We start from the raw sequence: 18,390 nt of genomic DNA, 5'->3' as shown, positions 1-18,390 counted from the left end.
CTTGAAAAACGTGTTGGGGCAACTGTGCTGTATGTTAACTGTATTGCTTTCAGCAGGCAGCTTTCCTATTTCTAGGAAATATTTAAGCATCTAATTAAAGAACTCCAAAAATAAACCTTAAATATTCATGAAAATTTAAAGCTGACAATTTATTCTGCATAATTGCCTGGTGGAATTCATTTATAGTGGGCTACCTTAAAATCAATTTGCACAAAATATTCCTGTGTACAATCTTCTTCATAGCTGTTTATAGTAGCCAACCAGTATTTAATTTTCGTTTTGTAAGTATGCAGTGAGTACAATTAGCTGATCAAACTTTAATATTAGTAGCTCACTGTGTATCAGGCCTTACGCAGAGGGCTTAAAGCTTGCAGGTATTTCACAAGCCATTTAGCAGAGGAACTACCTATTGCCAATTTCAAACCATGACAAAGCAAGTCCTTAAAACTGATGGAATTCACTGCATCAATTTAAAACTAGAGATAAAAAAAGATTAAAAAAAAAAAAGACTAAAAAACCAGATAAAAGTCAGATCTGTTTAGTGAAAATTCAGATACATAGCAAGTACGTATTTGTATTGTGGTTTCTAACCCTTGTTCACATGTGTAACTGAAGAGTCGAGTTTTATTTTGATGTATTAAGAATGTGTGAGCTTAGCTTCAGTTAATGTAACAGCAAAAGCGCATGCAAATAAAACAACTGTTATGGAGACTGAGTGATGAAGAGGAAACACTGAGTGTGAAATTTACTTATGGTCAAGAATTTGCAATTATAAATTTCAATGGGATATTAAATTAGCATGTGGAATGGAGTATAATATACTGAAATATAGATATTTCTAAAATATCAAACTAAAAACAATAAAGAAAGGGCTGTTGGTTTCAGCTCTGGAATAAATGTTTTAATTTTTTTTTAGGAGACTAAAGGAATGGCTCTATAGTCCGTAAGAGATTAGTTTTCCTGCAAATAACATTACAGAGTCAATGCCAAAGTCTATGAAGCGGGCTGACTCAACTCTCTAACTGTAGAAAGTAAAATTACCAACTGATCAAAGACGAGAAAACAGAGAGAACAGCTCATTCTACATTCTTGCTGTTCCTGTCGTCATGTAACTGTTGACTCAAATACTTCTCCCTCAAACAGTGGGGTTTTCTTCTGTTTTTTTCATCAAGAACAATAAAAGTCTACAGGTCTTTTCACATATATGCTTAACTAGCAGAAGATGACTACTGCAGTAATAATATTCCAGAAACTTACATATTCTGCATCAGTCTAGGAACAGGATTGATAACATTCCTTGTTATTCATGTTTGACATTTTATTACTTGACAGAACAAAATACAGTTAGATCACAGGACTCTCAGAGGCTTGCCATGGGAGTGTGCACTTTCATGGAAACCTTGTTGGGCTGGGGTTTTTCTATTTACCGTACTGTCCTTAGATTTTTTCCTTACTTGTTCCCAAAACATTCTTACCTGAAATAGCTCTTTTCTGAGGGCATTTTGCAATATTCCAGTGTTTAATGTTGCTTTTTCACATGCAGAAGATAAACTTCTTTAACTTCTAGGGTCTCTTACCTCCCACAGTATATCCAGAAATATTTTATGCTTGTTTATTGTCTTCACACTACATAGACACAAGAATAAAAACCAAAGGAGAAGCCTGAATATATATACCTGTATTTTCTTACAGACACTGCCAACACCAGTATCGAAGAACAGTTACCTGAAATTAGTTTGGGAAAGAAATTGTATCAACAACGTACCTGCTCGCTTGGGGACGTGTAGATAAAGGTAGCTGGAAGCCTGGCTTGCTTTACTTCTAGCAGATGGCTCAGTTTCTGGCACTAATTAAAAATGTACCTGGGCTGACTTCAGTGTTTGGAATCTGTATCAATTAATCTCTCTAAATCATTAAGACTCAGAAACTAAACTATCTGCATTTATGTGGAACTTCAAGTACTTTGGGCTTGTTCAGATCAAGAACTGAACATCCTCTGTCAATTATGTGTATAATTAACTTCATACTCTTCAAACAGTGGCAGATCTCAGTGAGCTCCTTCAGTGAACCTAAAATGTATCCAACACGTTTTTTCATGTTGTGGCTCTGGTTTTTAAGTTATGTTAAATTATATGGTGTGGGCAAAACTAAAAAAGCAAGAAACCAAAGCACTGAAATAATTTTTCTGATTTCCCCCTGTCCTTAAACTGGTTTGTTGAGGGATTTTAGGTTGGTCCCACAGTGGCAGAGAGTACTTTATCTTGACAACAGTTTTCACCCTTCTGACTTTCATTATTAGTAAGTCATTCTCATGTATGACTTAAAATACAGCCAATCTCTTCTTTTCCCTCAAACTGAAGTGTACTACTAAAATTTCTTTTCTACATTACTATATACCAGCTGCTGAAAGCAGCCACGGGAAAACGTTAGGAAGCACTCTCATGCTCCTTTGGAAATACATGCATCTCAAGAAGTCAGTCCATCCAACTTCAAGATTTCAGTCACCAGTGTGAATATGAAGGGTGGAAAACCAGAAATAGAAGTTATATACAAAGTAAAAGCAGCATGAAAAAACTGCTTTCAAACCCATAGCTATACCAGAGTATCGCTAGAAAAAACGGCTACTTACCAGGACAACTGGGGTTCATTGAGGTGGGTTATCCATGGAGATCCCAATCTCATTACTCTTCTTAAGGTTTCTGCTTGCCTAAAAGTCAGTGTTCTTCAAGGCTATCACTTACATTGGATAATAAGCCTCTTATTACATTTAGCCTAGATTCCCATAGCACTGGCACATTTTGTTCTAGTGCGGGTTCAAAAGGCTGTGGGTGGGTGCATGTACTCAAACAGATGAAGGTAATGGTTTATATAAAATTTGAACATATCTGAGCAGATCAGGACATAGTCTGAAAGTATCTCTGTCCCTATAAACACCACACTACTAAGTTACGGTCTGACTACCCCTTAGCTTTCAAACTCATAGAGTGTCATATAAAACGCTGCTGTACTGTTAGCAGCTATCAGGATGCTAGAAATTCGAGGATACACGTACACTTTGCTACTACTACATCAACACCATCAGAGTGATCTAACATCTCAATAAAGTTTGCTTGGTTCTGGATGTATGTAACCAGTGTAACCCTCACTGTGTCGAAATTAGCAGGCATCCAGTTACACATGAAATCAGGCAAGTAAAGAAACCTCTAAAGCATGTGAGGGGGTGTCACTCAATTTTAAGTCTTTCCATTAGAATTACTCCTGCTTCAAAGAATGTTGTGAACTCCAACTAAGCACTTCTGGTGAATACGACTGGTGTCTTTAAACAATAACCAATAAATTGGGTGTAGCCTAGGACTTTATTATATTTATTTTCTTTACTCTGAGAAACAAAAGACATATCTTGGAGGCCACCTAAGAGAAATACCAGTTTCAAAACATCTCAATCCTATGGTCCACTGCAGAATATTGCAATAAACAACATGTGTTGTTCATCTGCTTTAGTTTCCCCCAGATCATCCCTACAATAAGGATTACAAAAAAGCATCTAGCAATCCCAGGGCCCAGGAAATGAAAAAGCGTCTTAAGTGGAAGCAAGAACATGGATTGCACTGCAGCGTTTCTTCTTCTTCTTGCTCTACTGACACCAAAAAGCAATCACAAAAACATGCTTTCTGTGCCATGGATCATCCACTGACAACTGAAGAACATGGGAGAAGTATCTGCCCTCAGACTGAAAACCAATATACTGCTGGTGGCAAGAGCTGGTGAAAGAATTTGGCTTAGAGGACTTCCTGAGACTCACTAAATGAGTAGGCATCAACATATGCAGAGCAACTGTGCCTATCAACATTTGGTTTATGAACCTCTAGCAAGGACAGAAATGCTTTTTATGCCACAGACCACCCAGAGCAAAAAAAAAACATTTATATTTAATTAACTTCCTGAGAAAGAAGGTACAGATTACTTGAAGATTCAGCTAAATAACTCACCTTATTTATTGTTTTCCTGAGCAGATGCTCAGGAAAGCATCCACTGCTACAAAGCTATAAGGCAGATCACACAAAATAAGGGTACACCTAAATAGTCATTCACGCTGTTTTAAGGAAGCCAGAACTAATTCTGGGATTGTGACCTTGTGCACACAGTTACTTGAATACACCCAATAATTTCACTCACCTACCATAAGCTCATCACCCTCAAATGAACTTGATCTACACTCAGGTATACTGAGACTGCAGCTTGAACCATCTTAAGTCCACAGGCAGCCCAGCGCACACACACCACCACTTGACAGAAAACAACCTGTCAGCTGTTCCTCATGATGAATTTCAACTCTCCCATGTTTCAGAGGGAGACAATCTAGAAAAACTTGAATCTTTTCCTGCTCACCAGATTCTACTTTGCCAGGAGCACTTGATAATAAGCTGCTTACATTTGATGGGGTTCACTGACAGATTTTGTCATTTTGGTGAGTTTTATGTCAGGACATTGAATCAGGGAACTCCTGCTATTCCTAGTTCTTTGGGATAGTTCCTCGGAAGATCCTGGCACAAGATCTGTAATTCTTAGAAGACAGCTGCTACTTTCCAACCACGTCTACTCATGCTATTAGATCCTGGCCCAAGGCCTAGGTAGCTTGGAGGCAGAGCAAGCATATAATGTCTGGTATGCAGCACCCCAGTTAGCATTACTAATTTTCCATCACCTCCAGGATCGTGAGGGCCTCTACATTCACAAATTGTCAGAATGCCTTCAGCCAATAAGAGAATGTGCAACATCCTCTTGTGATTCAACAAGAGACGATGAAGGAGCTGCAAATTTTCACACAGCTTCCTAATATGCAGCTATCTTTTATCTGTTGATACTTACGGCTATAACACTGATACTGCTTGGGAGAAGGGAATCCACCCTTCCAGCATAGTCAGAAAGCTATTTCAAAGCAAAATTTCATACTTTATGATACCCCACAAAGATTTATTTTCCCAGTTTAATGGCAATATAGATAACCACAACCACCTGATCTGCATACTTTATAAACCCAGAAATTATTAAGGCACGTAGCAACTGCACCGTTCTACAGAATACCTTTGGTCTCCATTGTGGATGTTATGCACCAGGTCAACAGCTACTCTTCAACTGCCTAGTCCAGAGATGTCAGAGACCTGCTGATTCACTTGCAGACCACAGAGTGCTCATACATTTGTGACAAAGGGTCTGCACAAGACAGTACCTAAAATGAGAAAGGACTCCTTAATTTTTGAATTAACAGATAGTGGTACTTCTATAAAAATGAATAAAATAAATAATACTAATTATTAACCAGCCAGAGTGTTGCAACATAAAAAAGCAGTCTTATTGCCAACTTCTACCTTAGGTCCACAGGGGCAGGTAAGCAGATCTGAGGGGAACGAAAGGAAGCTCTAAGGTCTAGAAGGCTAAAGCCCAAACAGGTATTACTGACCAAAAGACTCTTGCAAAACTTACTTGCAAAAAGGGGAACTAAAAAACCGAGGACTTTAATATTGCCTGATGAAATAGAAGTAAGAAAAAATGACTTCCAGAACAGGCACTGGCAGATAGTACTAATTTACATTAAGTACACACTTCAAACTACTTTCAGAGGTCAAACACCTCAAGATTATACAATAGTACACCACCAAGTATCTGTATTTTCATCTTTTTCAGATGTGGCATTTGTCTTTCAATTGTCACCAACTTTACTGCTGTAATAAAGTCAGTATTAAGTAAAAGATAAAATACATAAATACATGTATCTACCATTAAAAATTCTAATCCTACAGATACTTAAAAATAACTAGTGAACTGCTTTAAAAAGCATGATTAGTTGTTGTGGGTATTTAGACCAGTAACATTTACCACACAAATCAAAGTAGACTTAGACAAATGAGAACTTATATGACCTCTGAGCTAGCTCAGGTGCCAGCAGCAGTCTGCATACAGTGACATGTAATAGCTAACTTTTCCCGACATTCCATTACAGAAGTGTGTACAGAACCAATAAATATACAAATATACTAACTGCTGGGAGAGAAAAAAAAGGAAAAAAAGAAAACAAAACAACAGAAGTTTTAGGGACTAGACTGAAGTTTGCTAAAATAGAGGCTTTCTTTAAGAGCAAATACTGCTTCTGTTTGAAGTGGGTATCCATGGACGTAATTGGGATTTTCATGTGTAAATGTGACGTGATGCGGTTAGCACTTCAGAAAGTTTGGAAGTCAAAAGGACAGGAGCAAATACAAGTCTCTGCACTGATATGATGAATAATGTCCCTTACAACATTTCAGCTCCTGAGCAGACTTGCATCACAGCTTCTCTACCAAGCAAATTACTAAATGTACCACCTCTGGAATCTCCCCTTGAGCACAGGTGAGCAGTATCACATTCTAGATGGCTGTGGGTGTTTTGGGGTTTTGTGGGTGTTTTGGCTTTTTTTCCCTTCTTTTCAACATACTGTTTTGTTTGGGTTTTAGCATATGACACAAATTCTTGTTAAACTTTTGATTAAAAATGTTTTAACTCACCAGTGACGTGTTCGCTAACTCAGTATCTGCTCTGAACAAAAGACAGGACAGCTTATGTAGAGATAACGTCCCCAAAGCAGCATTTTATTTTATTCATTTAATTTCAAAACATTTAATTTAGAAGTCTGGCATCTCAGTCATCCATCTTAACATGGGCTAATATTGACAGAGTGTTGTCAGAATACAGAGACAACAAAACAGCCGAAGAGTTTACAAAAAATAAATTCATGGTTCTTCAAAACAACTGCAAGAGGTTACAAGTATCAAAACTCTCAGGTAGATGCACTGCATTGAAAGAAACTGTGCACATACGTTAGAGGCAAAACAAAAATTGCTACTGAAACCTCACATTTCAAACAATTTATTTTAAACTGATGAACAGGGCTGTCATTTCACATCAGCTTCACTGTTCTCATTGACTGAAAAAAATTGGGGGTGGCTAATTTACTCTGCATGCACAAAATATACTGCTTAACAGAACTGTCAGCTCATTTCAAATGGAAAAATAATTAACTGGAATCCAATTATCTTCGATCGCTTTCCATTCTTCTTTCCCATATTTTCCTATCAACAGGCAAACTGAAAATGCCTCATTTATTATGCATCTTTCTGCACTGCTCAAGTGCAACTAAGATAATAGGGCCAATAAACCAATCAATCCATCAGTGCCCATGGAGACTCATCTGAAACTGCTTCTCAATGTGGACAGCAGATCTGAACAGCTGTACAATACAGATATGCTTAGCACTAGATATTTAGTGTGACTGTGGCAAGGAAATATTGGTGGTGATGGGGATGGCGAAGTGGATGAAAGAGGGATCGGAGGAAAGCTTTTTAATTATTGCCCTCTCCTGCTTCTTCATCTTGCTGATCACTCGTCCAGAGAGTGAGGTTATCTCGAAGTAACTGCATGATGAGAGTGGAGTCCTTGTAGGAATCCTCATTTAGTGTGTCCAGCTCTGCTATGGCATCATCAAAGGCTTGTTTGGCTAAAAGGCAGGCCTGCTCAGGAGCATTCTGGATTTCGTAGTAGAAGACCGAGAAATTGAGCGCAAGCCCAAGCCTAATTGGGTGAGTAGGCTGCATGTGCTCTTTGCTGATTTCAAAAGCCTCTTTATAGGCAGCTTCTGAGGCTTCCACAACACTGTTCTTCTTCTCTCCAGCAGCAACTTCTGCCAAATAGCGGTAGTAATCCCCTTTCATTTTCAGATAAAAGACCTTGCTCTCATACTGGAAGTCATTGCAGTTCTTGATCAAGTATTTATCTAGGAGAGCCAAAACATCATTGCAGACTGTTTCCAGCTCCTTTTCTATCTTCTCCCTATAGGCTTTAACCTTCTCCAGCTTCTTCTCATTCCCATCTGCCATAGTCTTCTGCTCTATGCTGCTGATGACACGCCAGGAAGATCGTCTAGCTCCAACTACATTCTTGTAGGCTACAGACAGCAGGTTTCTATCCTCATTTGAGAGAGGCTCATTCAGCTCAGTCACCTGAAAATACAGACAAAAATAAAATTTAAAGGGTTTGTCTTAGAGAAGAGCATGTAAATTTCTTTCAATACTTCCATCATCAAATACTGGATTCTAAATTTCTTCTAGATCCCAAAATTCCTTCTAGAAAGGAGTCAATTTGTAACAAAAGTTTAAGACTGTTTCTGCAGTCAAGGCTTAAGAGTGAAAACCCCACAGTTCTGTTGTAATAGAACATGTATTTAGAAGACACTTCAAATCACATTCACTGAATAAAAGTGATTCAGCCTTGTGTGATGAAGAAGCATTCACAGAAGGAAGACTCAGGTTTTTTTAGCAAGTCTGCTATAATTCTGTAGACTACACACTTAGCAATGAATTTAAATGTACCTAGAATACCAGTTTTATGAACCTGGAACACAGCGCAGACACTGGAAACTGATGGAGTTCTTGCATTTCTTTTCCCTGCTGCTTGCTTTCTTTTGACACCAGAGATGGAAACGCTGCTGTCACTATGATTAAGCTCTGCATAGTACAAATGGAATTAGTGTTTCATAGTATCTTTCAGTCACTTAGTGAGCAATTACACAGTGTAATACAAAAGGTATCATTTCTAGTAGCCGGTGGCTGCAGACGCATTTCAGGGATAGCACATGAAAAAAACTGCATAAAAACAAAATAGGAAATTGGTAAGAGCCATGATCAACTCCAGATTCCTACTACAAAAAGCTAAGACAGAGGAAAGATAATATTTCTAAAACTGTATTTGGGCATATTTCACTTGACATGCTAATTTAGAGAATAAAAACTACTAGCCCTATAGTCACTTAGTTGTTCTGCTTTTGCAAATTTACCAACGTGTTACTAGATTTGGAATTTACGGTTCTGGTGTCCTCAACATAAAAAGGACATGGAACTGTTGGAACAAATCCAGAGGAGGCCACGAGGATGATCAGGGGACTGGAACACCTCCCATATGAAGACAGGCTGAGAAAGTTGGGGCTGTTCAGCCTGGAGAAGGCTGTGTGGAGACCTCACAGCAGTCTTCCAGTACCTGAAGGGGGCCTATAGGGATGCTGGGGAGGGACTCTTCATTAGGGACTGTAGTGATAGGACAAGGGGAAGTTTAGATTGGATATAAGGAGGAAATTCTTTCCTGTTAGGGTGGTGAGGCACTGGAATGGGTTGCCCAGGGAGGCTGTGAATGCTCCATCCCTGGCAGTGTTCAAGGCCAGGTTGGACGAGGCCTTGGTCGAGATGGTTTAGTGTGAGGTGTCCCTGCCCATGACAGGGGGGGTTGGAACTGGATGATTTTAAGGTCCTCTCCAAACCAAATCATTCCGTGATTCTATGAATTAGGACAAAAAATGTAAATCCATTATTTTACAAATACTGCATTAACTGCATTAAAAGCAGCCACTAGAATTCTAAGGATATGTACTTTGGTATGAAAGTAAACTTGTCCTTGCTCAAGACACTGCTAAAATCATTATTTCTTTTAAAATGCACATGCTTACATGCCTTGACAGGCATCAGAATGTTCACAACCAAATAAATACTGCAAATAATCAAGTCACAAATATTTATACTATTCTGAAACAGATGTATCCAGTGAACCACCCAATAAATGTGCATCTTTCCAAGTCTGAAACATAACTTACATGCATTACAACTGTTACAATACGGAGCTTACTTTCAAATTTAGGTTTTGTTCTTAAAACATTCTAAGTCAGTTAGTTTTAGCTCTGTCCTGGGTTCAGCAGTAGCAGTCATGTTGTCAGCTCGGCACCACTCACTGGGAGTGAGTGAACAAGTTACCTGACTGGGTTTAAACCACGACAATCTCCCAATGCCTTTTCCCCACATGTTAGGAGCCCACTCCTGGACACTGCTCTGCCTGGCCCAATGCAATTCCAGATTATCTACAGCGAGTGAAATGCCCAGCAATCAACTCCAATAACATCCCCACCATCTTCTTCACAGCTTCCAATCATCCTCCAAACACTCCCTCCCTCAACAGCCTCTACTACAACCCACCTATATCATCATCTCTAGTAAAGATTCTAACTCCCTCAAGATGCAGAGGCTCAGATAAGAGCTTTTTATTCCCTACAGTCTGTCAGAAGACAGCACTTGCTTTGCGAAAATTTCTAATTTCATCCAGTTTGTCACAAGACAAATTACAATCTTCCTCGAGTTATCAGTAGTCTTGAAAGAGTTTTCTAGGTTTTTTTCTATTTTCTCTCTTCTAGTGGTTATTAATTTTTAATTGCAGAAAAAGCATCGTAACACCTACCCTGAAAAAGCTGTTTTATAACGCCCATTTGCACAGGAGCCATTGCAATTGCAGATAACCTGCACCCAAAATGCCTTTGACCTTCCCTAATCGCAACCAATATCCAATGCAAGTGTTGATAAACAGCGTACCTGCAGAAATTTCTGAAGGTCACACTAACAGAGGGAGATTTTTTAAAGTCTAGCATCAACTCTGGCAATTTTGTCTGGTTTTTACTCAACATTTCATATTATAAGTACATCTACAGTACAATCTTTAAAATGCAGCGTAACTTTTGGAAGCATCTTCATGCTGTAATTAGACAAGCCAGTTAAGGCTTTGCTGTTGCATCAGCTTAGGCTAAGTTTGCTAAAACTCTCAATAAGCACTAGACTAACAGAACTTAACCTGACACAGCAAGATTGAGAAGTAGCAGGGAATACTTAAGATTCATTCATGTAAAGCACAACAGAAACAGCCTGGGGAAAAGCCACCTCAGGACAAACCGAATAACAGTTGTTAATACGTGGGAAAAGAATGTTGACTTCTTAATCAAAACAATAAAGTATCCAAGAGACAAGATTAAGACTTAATTAAGAGACTATTCCAGGTCATTACTAGACTGCTGTGTCATTTAATTCCCAAAACTGACTTAAACTTACCTTGAAACTGCTCCTTAAGAGAGGAAACATTAACAGAGAAGCTAATTCAACATCCTTAGGGGATGTCTACTAGCTTTAAAATGTAACAGAAGTTATCAGTCTCTCCTGGAGAATCAGCAACTACCATCAACTCAAGTGCAAATTATTCCTATCCTAGCTAAAAATTTGTTGCTCTGTGTAGATATCGGTAAAAATCTTACCTACCTCTCTGGTGTATACTACAAGGACCCAGATTCAAAGAATAGCATGTGACCTTTACGGAGCTATCTACTGGTTTATCTATTTATAATACATGAGCAAAGTAGACAAAAACAGACATATTTCTCTTCACATTTGGATAAGATGCATAGAAAAAGAAAACCTGAAATGCTGAATGAGGGTTTTTTCTTCCTATATTCCATTCTACCTACAGTCTTTCCATAACAGAAAAGATCTCGGGACTGCTATAATTTATACTTTTAATCTCTTTAACATGTTAGATGTAGACACACTTTTTTATAATGGCTCTAAGGGAAACCAGAAGCACTTAAAGATGAAAAGCCATTTGTAGTATGACTTCCAAAATAGTATTTACTTACTCAGGTGTTACTCTATAATTTCCTTATGCAAAGAAACCTCTCTCACACACCCTAAGTTTGGGGTTACTTTCTGTCCTGAGCCAGATGATGCAATCTAACACACAGGCTATGATCTGCAGGAACTTTTCATTCAGACTGACAGTCTGCTTTTTGTAACCAGAATACAGTCCAAAACATTTATTTCTAGAATACTTTCAGGTGTCTCCTCCTCTGCTTCATGCACATTCTTTCACAGTTTACTGGGAGAAAAATGGGTGTATATAAAAGGAACCACGATTACAACCTGGAATTCCTAACAACACATGCAGATGAGCATGGCAGTCCTGCATCAGCTCAGAAATTACTTGCATGTGTGCATTCCCACATAGACCATACCAAACCAAGTTACACAAAGAAAACACACCAAAGTGAAGGTTCCACAATGGTCAGCAGATCAATGATGCACTGTTGGATTACACAGTAGAATTTGACCCAGGTCAACTGAATGTATGTGATTATATTTATGTTTCATTAGCCAGAGCATGTGAGTCACAGCTAGAGCCAGTTATTAGCAAGCTGCTTCAAAAATGACTGTACCTGAGCCAGTATAAAGTCAGGTTTAATTACTTAAAGTCTCCTGATATAAAGTTATACAGCCATAATTTCTGAACAAATAAAGCAGGCTAATGAATTTAAAGCAGATCAGTATCTTGCATCACGTGGCTTCACTGTTTAATACCAAGCACTGGAAGTTCATAGCTAGATTTACTGAATAAAACCACAATAAGGAAGTAATCTCATAGCAGGGAAGGATATCCTTTACATTAAAGACATCTCATTCCTCCCTCCTACGCGTAAGTACTTCATTAACCCAAAACCAGACACTGATGTGAAGGAAAACTTGGTGACAAAATACTGAAAATATGGAACATCCCAAACTTTTGAGCCCACTTACATGCATAGGTAAAGCCTACGTATTAAACTAGAACCTCATGATGTTTTACTTAAAAAACTTTAGATCCTTCTAAGACTTGAATTTATTTCACAGAGAATAGTATGATTAATTTTTAAATTATACCTCTCATAACTCAATTAATCTTACCAGTTTTAAAGTGTAAATGACTCTCTACTAGCTATACTAGAAAAGCAACAAATTAATAGAGGTCCTAAGCACTACGTATCAGAATTAACACTGCCTGAAAGACTAAGGGTTCATACAGCTAAGATGTTTAACTATTTCTGGAATGATCTAAACCAAAAGGTACTCAATGCTGCACTCTCAAGTGAGAACCGTTAACGTTTACACTAAGAGCATTATCTTTCCCAGTGTGAAGAAGCAATTCTGTACCTACCGTGTAGGGTTATTCCAAACAGCTGGAATCCTGGAGCAGCATTTAATGCAATGACAATGCCACACCCTTTGGAAGAATGCTATTTCATACAAGCACATTTATGTAAAATTTTATTCGCTATTATTTTATCTATTTCATTTTTCCTCTCCTGTCTACGCATTATAAGCCAAAATACCAGAATTCTTCCAAGAAAACAGTTTAACAGCAATAAAAAAATTGTATTCTTGAGCAGTAGTTTCCTTACTTAAGCTGCAACTGCTGCTGCATCTGGCTTTTTTTTTTTTTTAACTGATAGGACTGAAAAAAATCAGTGTTTCTCCAGCTTCATGCTGACAGCTGAAATGGCAGTCCTGTCATACTTTTTTTTTCCTTTGGTGGCAGCCCCAAAAGTCATGAAAATATCCTTTTGCTAGAATAGTTTTTGTTACTTTATGTTTTAGGAGTAACTATCAGGCTGTGGCTATATTGCATTCTGTAGAACTGTAGTGATAAATACCTAAAACTGAAATTCACATTTCTGTTTCCACTGAACACACGCACACTACTGTCACATAGCACCTTTAAAAACCATCAGCTGTTATCTTCAGAGATCTTTATATTTTCAAAAAATATAAACTCTTCAAATCAAGATATTCTGCACTGAGAATAGATATCCAAGTTAGAACACTGATTTCCTGTTGAAGGAAGTCTAACGTCTCTGGAGTGCAAGAAGATTACTTAAATATGATTCTATATGGATAAAGCAGTCTCTTAGTACCTGTTACTTACAATCACTGACATAGAAGGAAACACTAGCTGTTTGAGAGCAGCCAGCCACATAATAAGGTTTCATAGGAGCTTATGCTCAGCCAAAATCAACTGCAGACATTGAAGTGTTCTGGAAATCACCATGTTAGAAGGAATACCTGTGAAAGCCAAGTAACCAACAGATGCTGCATTACAGACCTGCAACAGGGTAGGAACACTGCAAAACCTGTTGCTTTTTAAATTCAGATTTACCTTTTGTATTTAAAGTATCTATAACACAATGTTTCATAAATCCTCAAGCTCATCATCATACAACCTGAGAGCAGAAGTAGCGTTACAGAGAAGAATGCTGTGATTCAAGATGAGTGAAAACTGCAGCGTAATTAGGACAGTTTAAAGAGAACTGGACATACACACTAGTTACGTGTACTTTATTTACATTTTTCCTGAAACATAGCAACTGTACCCTGCTTCACATCTGTTCAGAGCATCATACATACACCATAGCTTTTTATTTTTCCAAATACTGCTGAACTATCTACAGCTACAAATAGTCTTCTACAGCAGCAGCAGATTTTGGTGGTTTTTTTGCTCCATCTTTTAGAACTAGCTATTGACATATTTGAGATTAATAGAGCTGTTACTACTGCATTATACGTATCAAGAATTTGTCTAGTGCCTCTGCTACTGAGACACTCAGAAGCATTGCTGCTTTAGAACTGGGCAGTTGCAGTATTTCTAATCACACAATAGCAAGAGTGAGCAAGAGAGCAAAATAAGTGTCTTTTTACTGCCCTCATTTAAGGGATGGGACATTCATTACAGCCCCTGAACAAATCGACTGGTACAACAAAAATGTGAACTCCATCTGAAACTGCTCTTCCAAACTAAGATCATCTCATCTTTAAACAGGTGTACTCTCCAGGGGAACAATTCCTCTTGGGGCCTTTGATGTTCACAAAGGACAGATCAGCGAGAACAAACCAACTGTAATCAGATACAGCAAAGACAACGCTAAGCATTTACCGGCATTAACATTACTCTTAAAAGATGAGGTTACGCGAATGCTTTGGTTTTAAAGAAGGGACTAGACATAGTAAGTTTGATCATTCTGCAAGTTTATTATGTATCAGTACAGACAGATCAGTAAAAGTAATTTTCATTGCTTAGGTATGAAAAGAGCTGAATTGCAACTGTAGCTTATTGCTTAAACACATGTCAGTACTCAACTGGGTACAGAATGCACTGACAATCTGTTACCCTACAAAGAAGCAAAAGGACAACGTTAAAGCTTGGGAAACACTCTCCGTGTGCTGGGTAGCTTTTATACTCGTATGCAACCACTATCTTTTGAGTCAGAGTGCTGATGTTTATGGGTGAGGCCTTTACTCGTGCCTTTTATCGCAAGGCAAAAGAAACGTCTAGAAAAGGAGGGGGGCTCCTCTTGCCCTGCGCGGTTTCCCCAGACACCCCCAGCAGCTGGCATGTCCTGGGCTACCTCAGAAGCGAAGACGCACCCCAAGGTCAAACCCGACATCCCCACCGGGGGAGGGGGAACCGGGCGCCAGGACGGGCCCCATGTTGAGCAGGGGTCGGAGAAAGAATCGACCACGTTCCCGCCGCGACGAGCAGAGGCGGGCAGTATTCAAACCGCTGCACTGCGCGCCGGATTGGCGGCGGTGGGGAGAGAAGCGAGAGGAGGGCATGGGGACAGCCACACCCCCAGGGCAGGAGCGGCCGCGGGAGCGCGGCACAGAGCCGTTAGGAGGGAATGGAGGCAATGCGGGAGGCAGACACATTTTACAATGGGACCTGGGTCCAGTTTGGACTGGCTGCTGTTTGCCTCGTCTCTTCCCGAGGCAGGCGGTAACGGGCACCGCCCCACACGGCGGCGAGGTGTCCCGCCGGGAAGGTCCGGCTCTTGCTCCCGCCCTCCTTTCTTCACGGCGACGGGTGGGACCTGGCGGCTCGCATCCTCCCCGGGACCCAACTCCGCCTCGGACCAGCCCGGACTTCCTTCCCCTCCCTCCCCCGCCACTACCCACCCTACACACTCCTCCCCGGGTATGACCCGCAGCCGCCACGCTACCAGCCCCACTCACCGACTTCATGGCCGAGGCCATGTCGTCGTATCTCTCCGCCTGCTCGGCCAGGCGGGCCCGCTGCAGCAGCTGCTCTCGGTCCCCCATAGCCGCTTCCGTGGTGGCTGCCGGGCTGGGCACTCTGCGCCCCTCAGAGAGAGAGGAAGGGAGGGGAGCGGCGGGGATGAGCGCCTCGGTACGCGCGGATGGTGCGAGCCGAGCCGGGAGCCTGCACGGAGCCGCCGCCTCTCGCTCCCTCAGCGGCCGCCGGGCTCGCTGCGTGCCCTCCGCGGCGTGTGCGGCTCGCGCCTCTCCGCCCGGCTCCGAGCCTCGCGCTGCTGCCACCGCCTGCGCCTGCGCGCTGGGAAGGCAAGGAGGGGGCGGAGCCGAGGGGACTGCAGGGGAGGGGAGGGGGCGCCGCTCCCCCGCGCTCTATTTCTAGGTGACGTCACTTGCTATAAATAGCCATGCCGGGGCGCCGGCTGGGGGGAGGCGCATGCGCGCTGCGAGTGCTGCATTCTACTGCTGCAAAGGTGGAGGTGGGCGGTGGGCGCGGGCACTGCGGAGAGGGGCCGGGCCGTGTCTCAGCCCGGGGCGATGAACGCGTGTCGTGTCCCAGCCGCCTTGGAACGCTCCCGGCTGTGGGGGTGGCAGGCGCGGAGCAATCCTAATTCCTTGCCTAGGAGATGCAACTCGATTAAATCTTACTACGTGTTTTAATTTGTAACCGTCGGGCTCCTCTTTCATAAACCGGCAGCCTACCAGCCTTGCATAGAAATTATCTCAAAGGGAAGGCACCGCACAAATGACTCCAGAAACACGAGTTACTCATCTCTTACAATAACACATAGACTAACTTTTCCTATTCAACCAACAGCCAGCGCCGAAACATCACTGCACATACGGGAGTTGCTGTGCAACGAGCGACAGACTGACTCCCCATCCAACGGCATATCAGAGCTGCTGACCACAGCACCCCTATCCAGTAAAGCTCACCTCTGTGGTCACCCCCAAAGCAGAGGGAAGCAAGCATGTTAGCATGCACCAGAGGCAGGGGACCAAGGCTGCTGCCACTCATGAGATTACTCCGTTCACCCTCAGCACTCTTGCACTGCTGCAATCCAGTAAATCCCATCCACTGTGTCAGCCCAAAGTTTTTGGCCTTAACTCTAGCATTGCTGGCTTTTATGTGTTAAGCCCTCATGTCATTTAAAATAAAAGCTGCAGTTAGTTTTAGAAGGGATTGTATGAATATTGCAGATAGTTTTAAAGGACATAAATATTATGACAAATAAGAATAAATAGTAACTCTATGTAATAAAGCATGAAGGGTAAAAATGACGTGGAGAGATAGAAACTGAATGCCAGCACGTTCAGGAAGCAGATCTGTGCAGCACTGCTAAGCACACGGCTGCAGGTAGGTACCAGCAAGCTGAAGGCCACTTCTTTCCCTACAGGATTTTACTGTCACTGTTTCTAGGAGAAGACAGTGACTAATAAAACCTTAACGGAATGGAACCCATGTATCAGCCTAATTTGTTATCATTATCAATGCAAAACTTGCATTGATTTTACCTAAGGATAAAGTTTTATCAATGGGCAGCAGAAGCATGTTCTTGAAAAGGTGCATTTAAATGTAAAAATACAGATTTTAATATATCTAACACTTATGCAAGAATAGCATAGAATAGAGGTGGGCCAATCCAAAATACCTAATATGCTTCTCCATCTTGCAAACTTTGCAGTTGTAATCACTTCTTAGTAGAGATTACTCAGTCTGCAAAGTGTTCCAGCAGTTCTGAAAATTCATGGGGTTTACCAAAAGCTTTCTAGTCTCATACAGCAGTTTCAGACTCCCAAGGGAAACCCACTCACCAGACAATCTGCATTAATCTGCCAAATACATGTGGATATAGGTACACCAGCAGAAACATTCTCATTAAATGCTTTCTCTCTAACGGCTATTTCTCAGTCTAAAGCATCTCAGAAGTTCTTAACCTTGCAGCCACAAGGTGATACACAACCTCACTGCACTAAAATCGGAGTCATGGCTATACACAGTTGCAAGGAAAAGTGCAATCTTGTACGCAGCATTTCTACAGTCTGACTGTAGTAAAGAGACAGCATTTCATACACACACAGTATGTGGGGGAGTACCTCTATCCTCCTGTGCGTACAGCACCTCATGCTCTGCATCGTCAGCCATAACAGTGGCTCCATGGATCTGTAGAGGTACAAATAAAACCAAATTAGAGCTCACACAATGAGGTTTAATCTGCTATAATATTTATAAGTTGAGATACCACATCTTAAAAATAAAAATGGAAAGGCAATGGAAATGAAAATGTCGGCATACCTTTTAATAGAGTGCTAAACGAGTGCAAGACACTACCTAACCATGGCTGCCCTGACAGATGCCAGACACCAAGCATGATGTTACAGAGCTCTGCGATGCCCCACACAGCCCAGGCAGGAGCTCAGAGATCCTGTTCTCATGAGGCAGGACTGGGAGCTGTTGGCAAAGCAACCACACCCAGCAAGAATTTGTAGAGGGAGAAATTTCTGGTACTGAAAATTGCACCATGACCTAAGGCAGTGGCTCTGCTCCACAGGCATATCTGATTATTGGACAGCACCAATGTTCCACAAATAGCTCCCTGCTGGAATGCCATTCCCGTTCACTGTTCAACTCCACACCGGGGCA

General features: G+C 41.1%; 1 protein-coding gene across 2 annotated transcripts; it reads right to left on the bottom strand.

Annotated features, from left to right (window-relative positions):
- Nucleotides 1-6,607: 6,607 nt before the first annotated feature.
- Nucleotides 6,608-18,201, bottom strand: YWHAH (tyrosine 3-monooxygenase/tryptophan 5-monooxygenase activation protein eta). 2 transcript variants are annotated; one of them, XM_061465944.1, is made up of 3 exons: nt 18,043-18,201; nt 17,844-17,910; nt 6,608-8,033 (listed from the first exon to the last, which is right to left on the bottom strand). In XM_061465944.1, exons 2-3 carry the CDS (start codon nt 17,904-17,906, stop codon nt 7,377-7,379), a joined length of 720 nt encoding a protein of 239 aa, XP_061321928.1. In that variant the 5' UTR covers nt 17,907-17,910; nt 18,043-18,201; the 3' UTR covers nt 6,608-7,376. The 2 variants fall into 2 exon arrangements, with proteins under 2 accessions (XP_061321928.1, XP_061321927.1); XM_061465943.1 differs by lacking the exons at nt 17,844-17,910; nt 18,043-18,201 and adding an exon at nt 15,708-16,065.
- Nucleotides 18,202-18,390: the final 189 nt, after the last annotated feature.

This window comes from Pezoporus flaviventris, unplaced genomic scaffold, assembly GCF_033815535.1.
Source record: "Pezoporus flaviventris isolate CSIRO_AGI_PZ_B2104156 unplaced genomic scaffold, CSIRO_AGI_Pfla_v1 ptg000041l, whole genome shotgun sequence".
In the NCBI taxonomy this organism is placed as follows: domain Eukaryota; kingdom Metazoa; phylum Chordata; class Aves; order Psittaciformes; family Psittacidae; genus Pezoporus; species Pezoporus flaviventris.
This window is presented reverse-complemented; position numbering and strand designations above follow the sequence as displayed.

Excerpts from the sequence above, each read along its gene's own strand:
- YWHAH (XM_061465943.1), bottom strand. The coding sequence starts at position 15,794 with ATGGGGGACCGAGAGCAGCTGCTGCAGCGGGCCCGCCTGGCCGAGCAG. Across the intron at positions 8,034-15,707 it reads TGGCCTCGGCCATGAAGTCG|GTGACTGAGCTGAATGAGCC; the intron begins GTGAGTGGGGCT and ends CTGTATTTTCAG.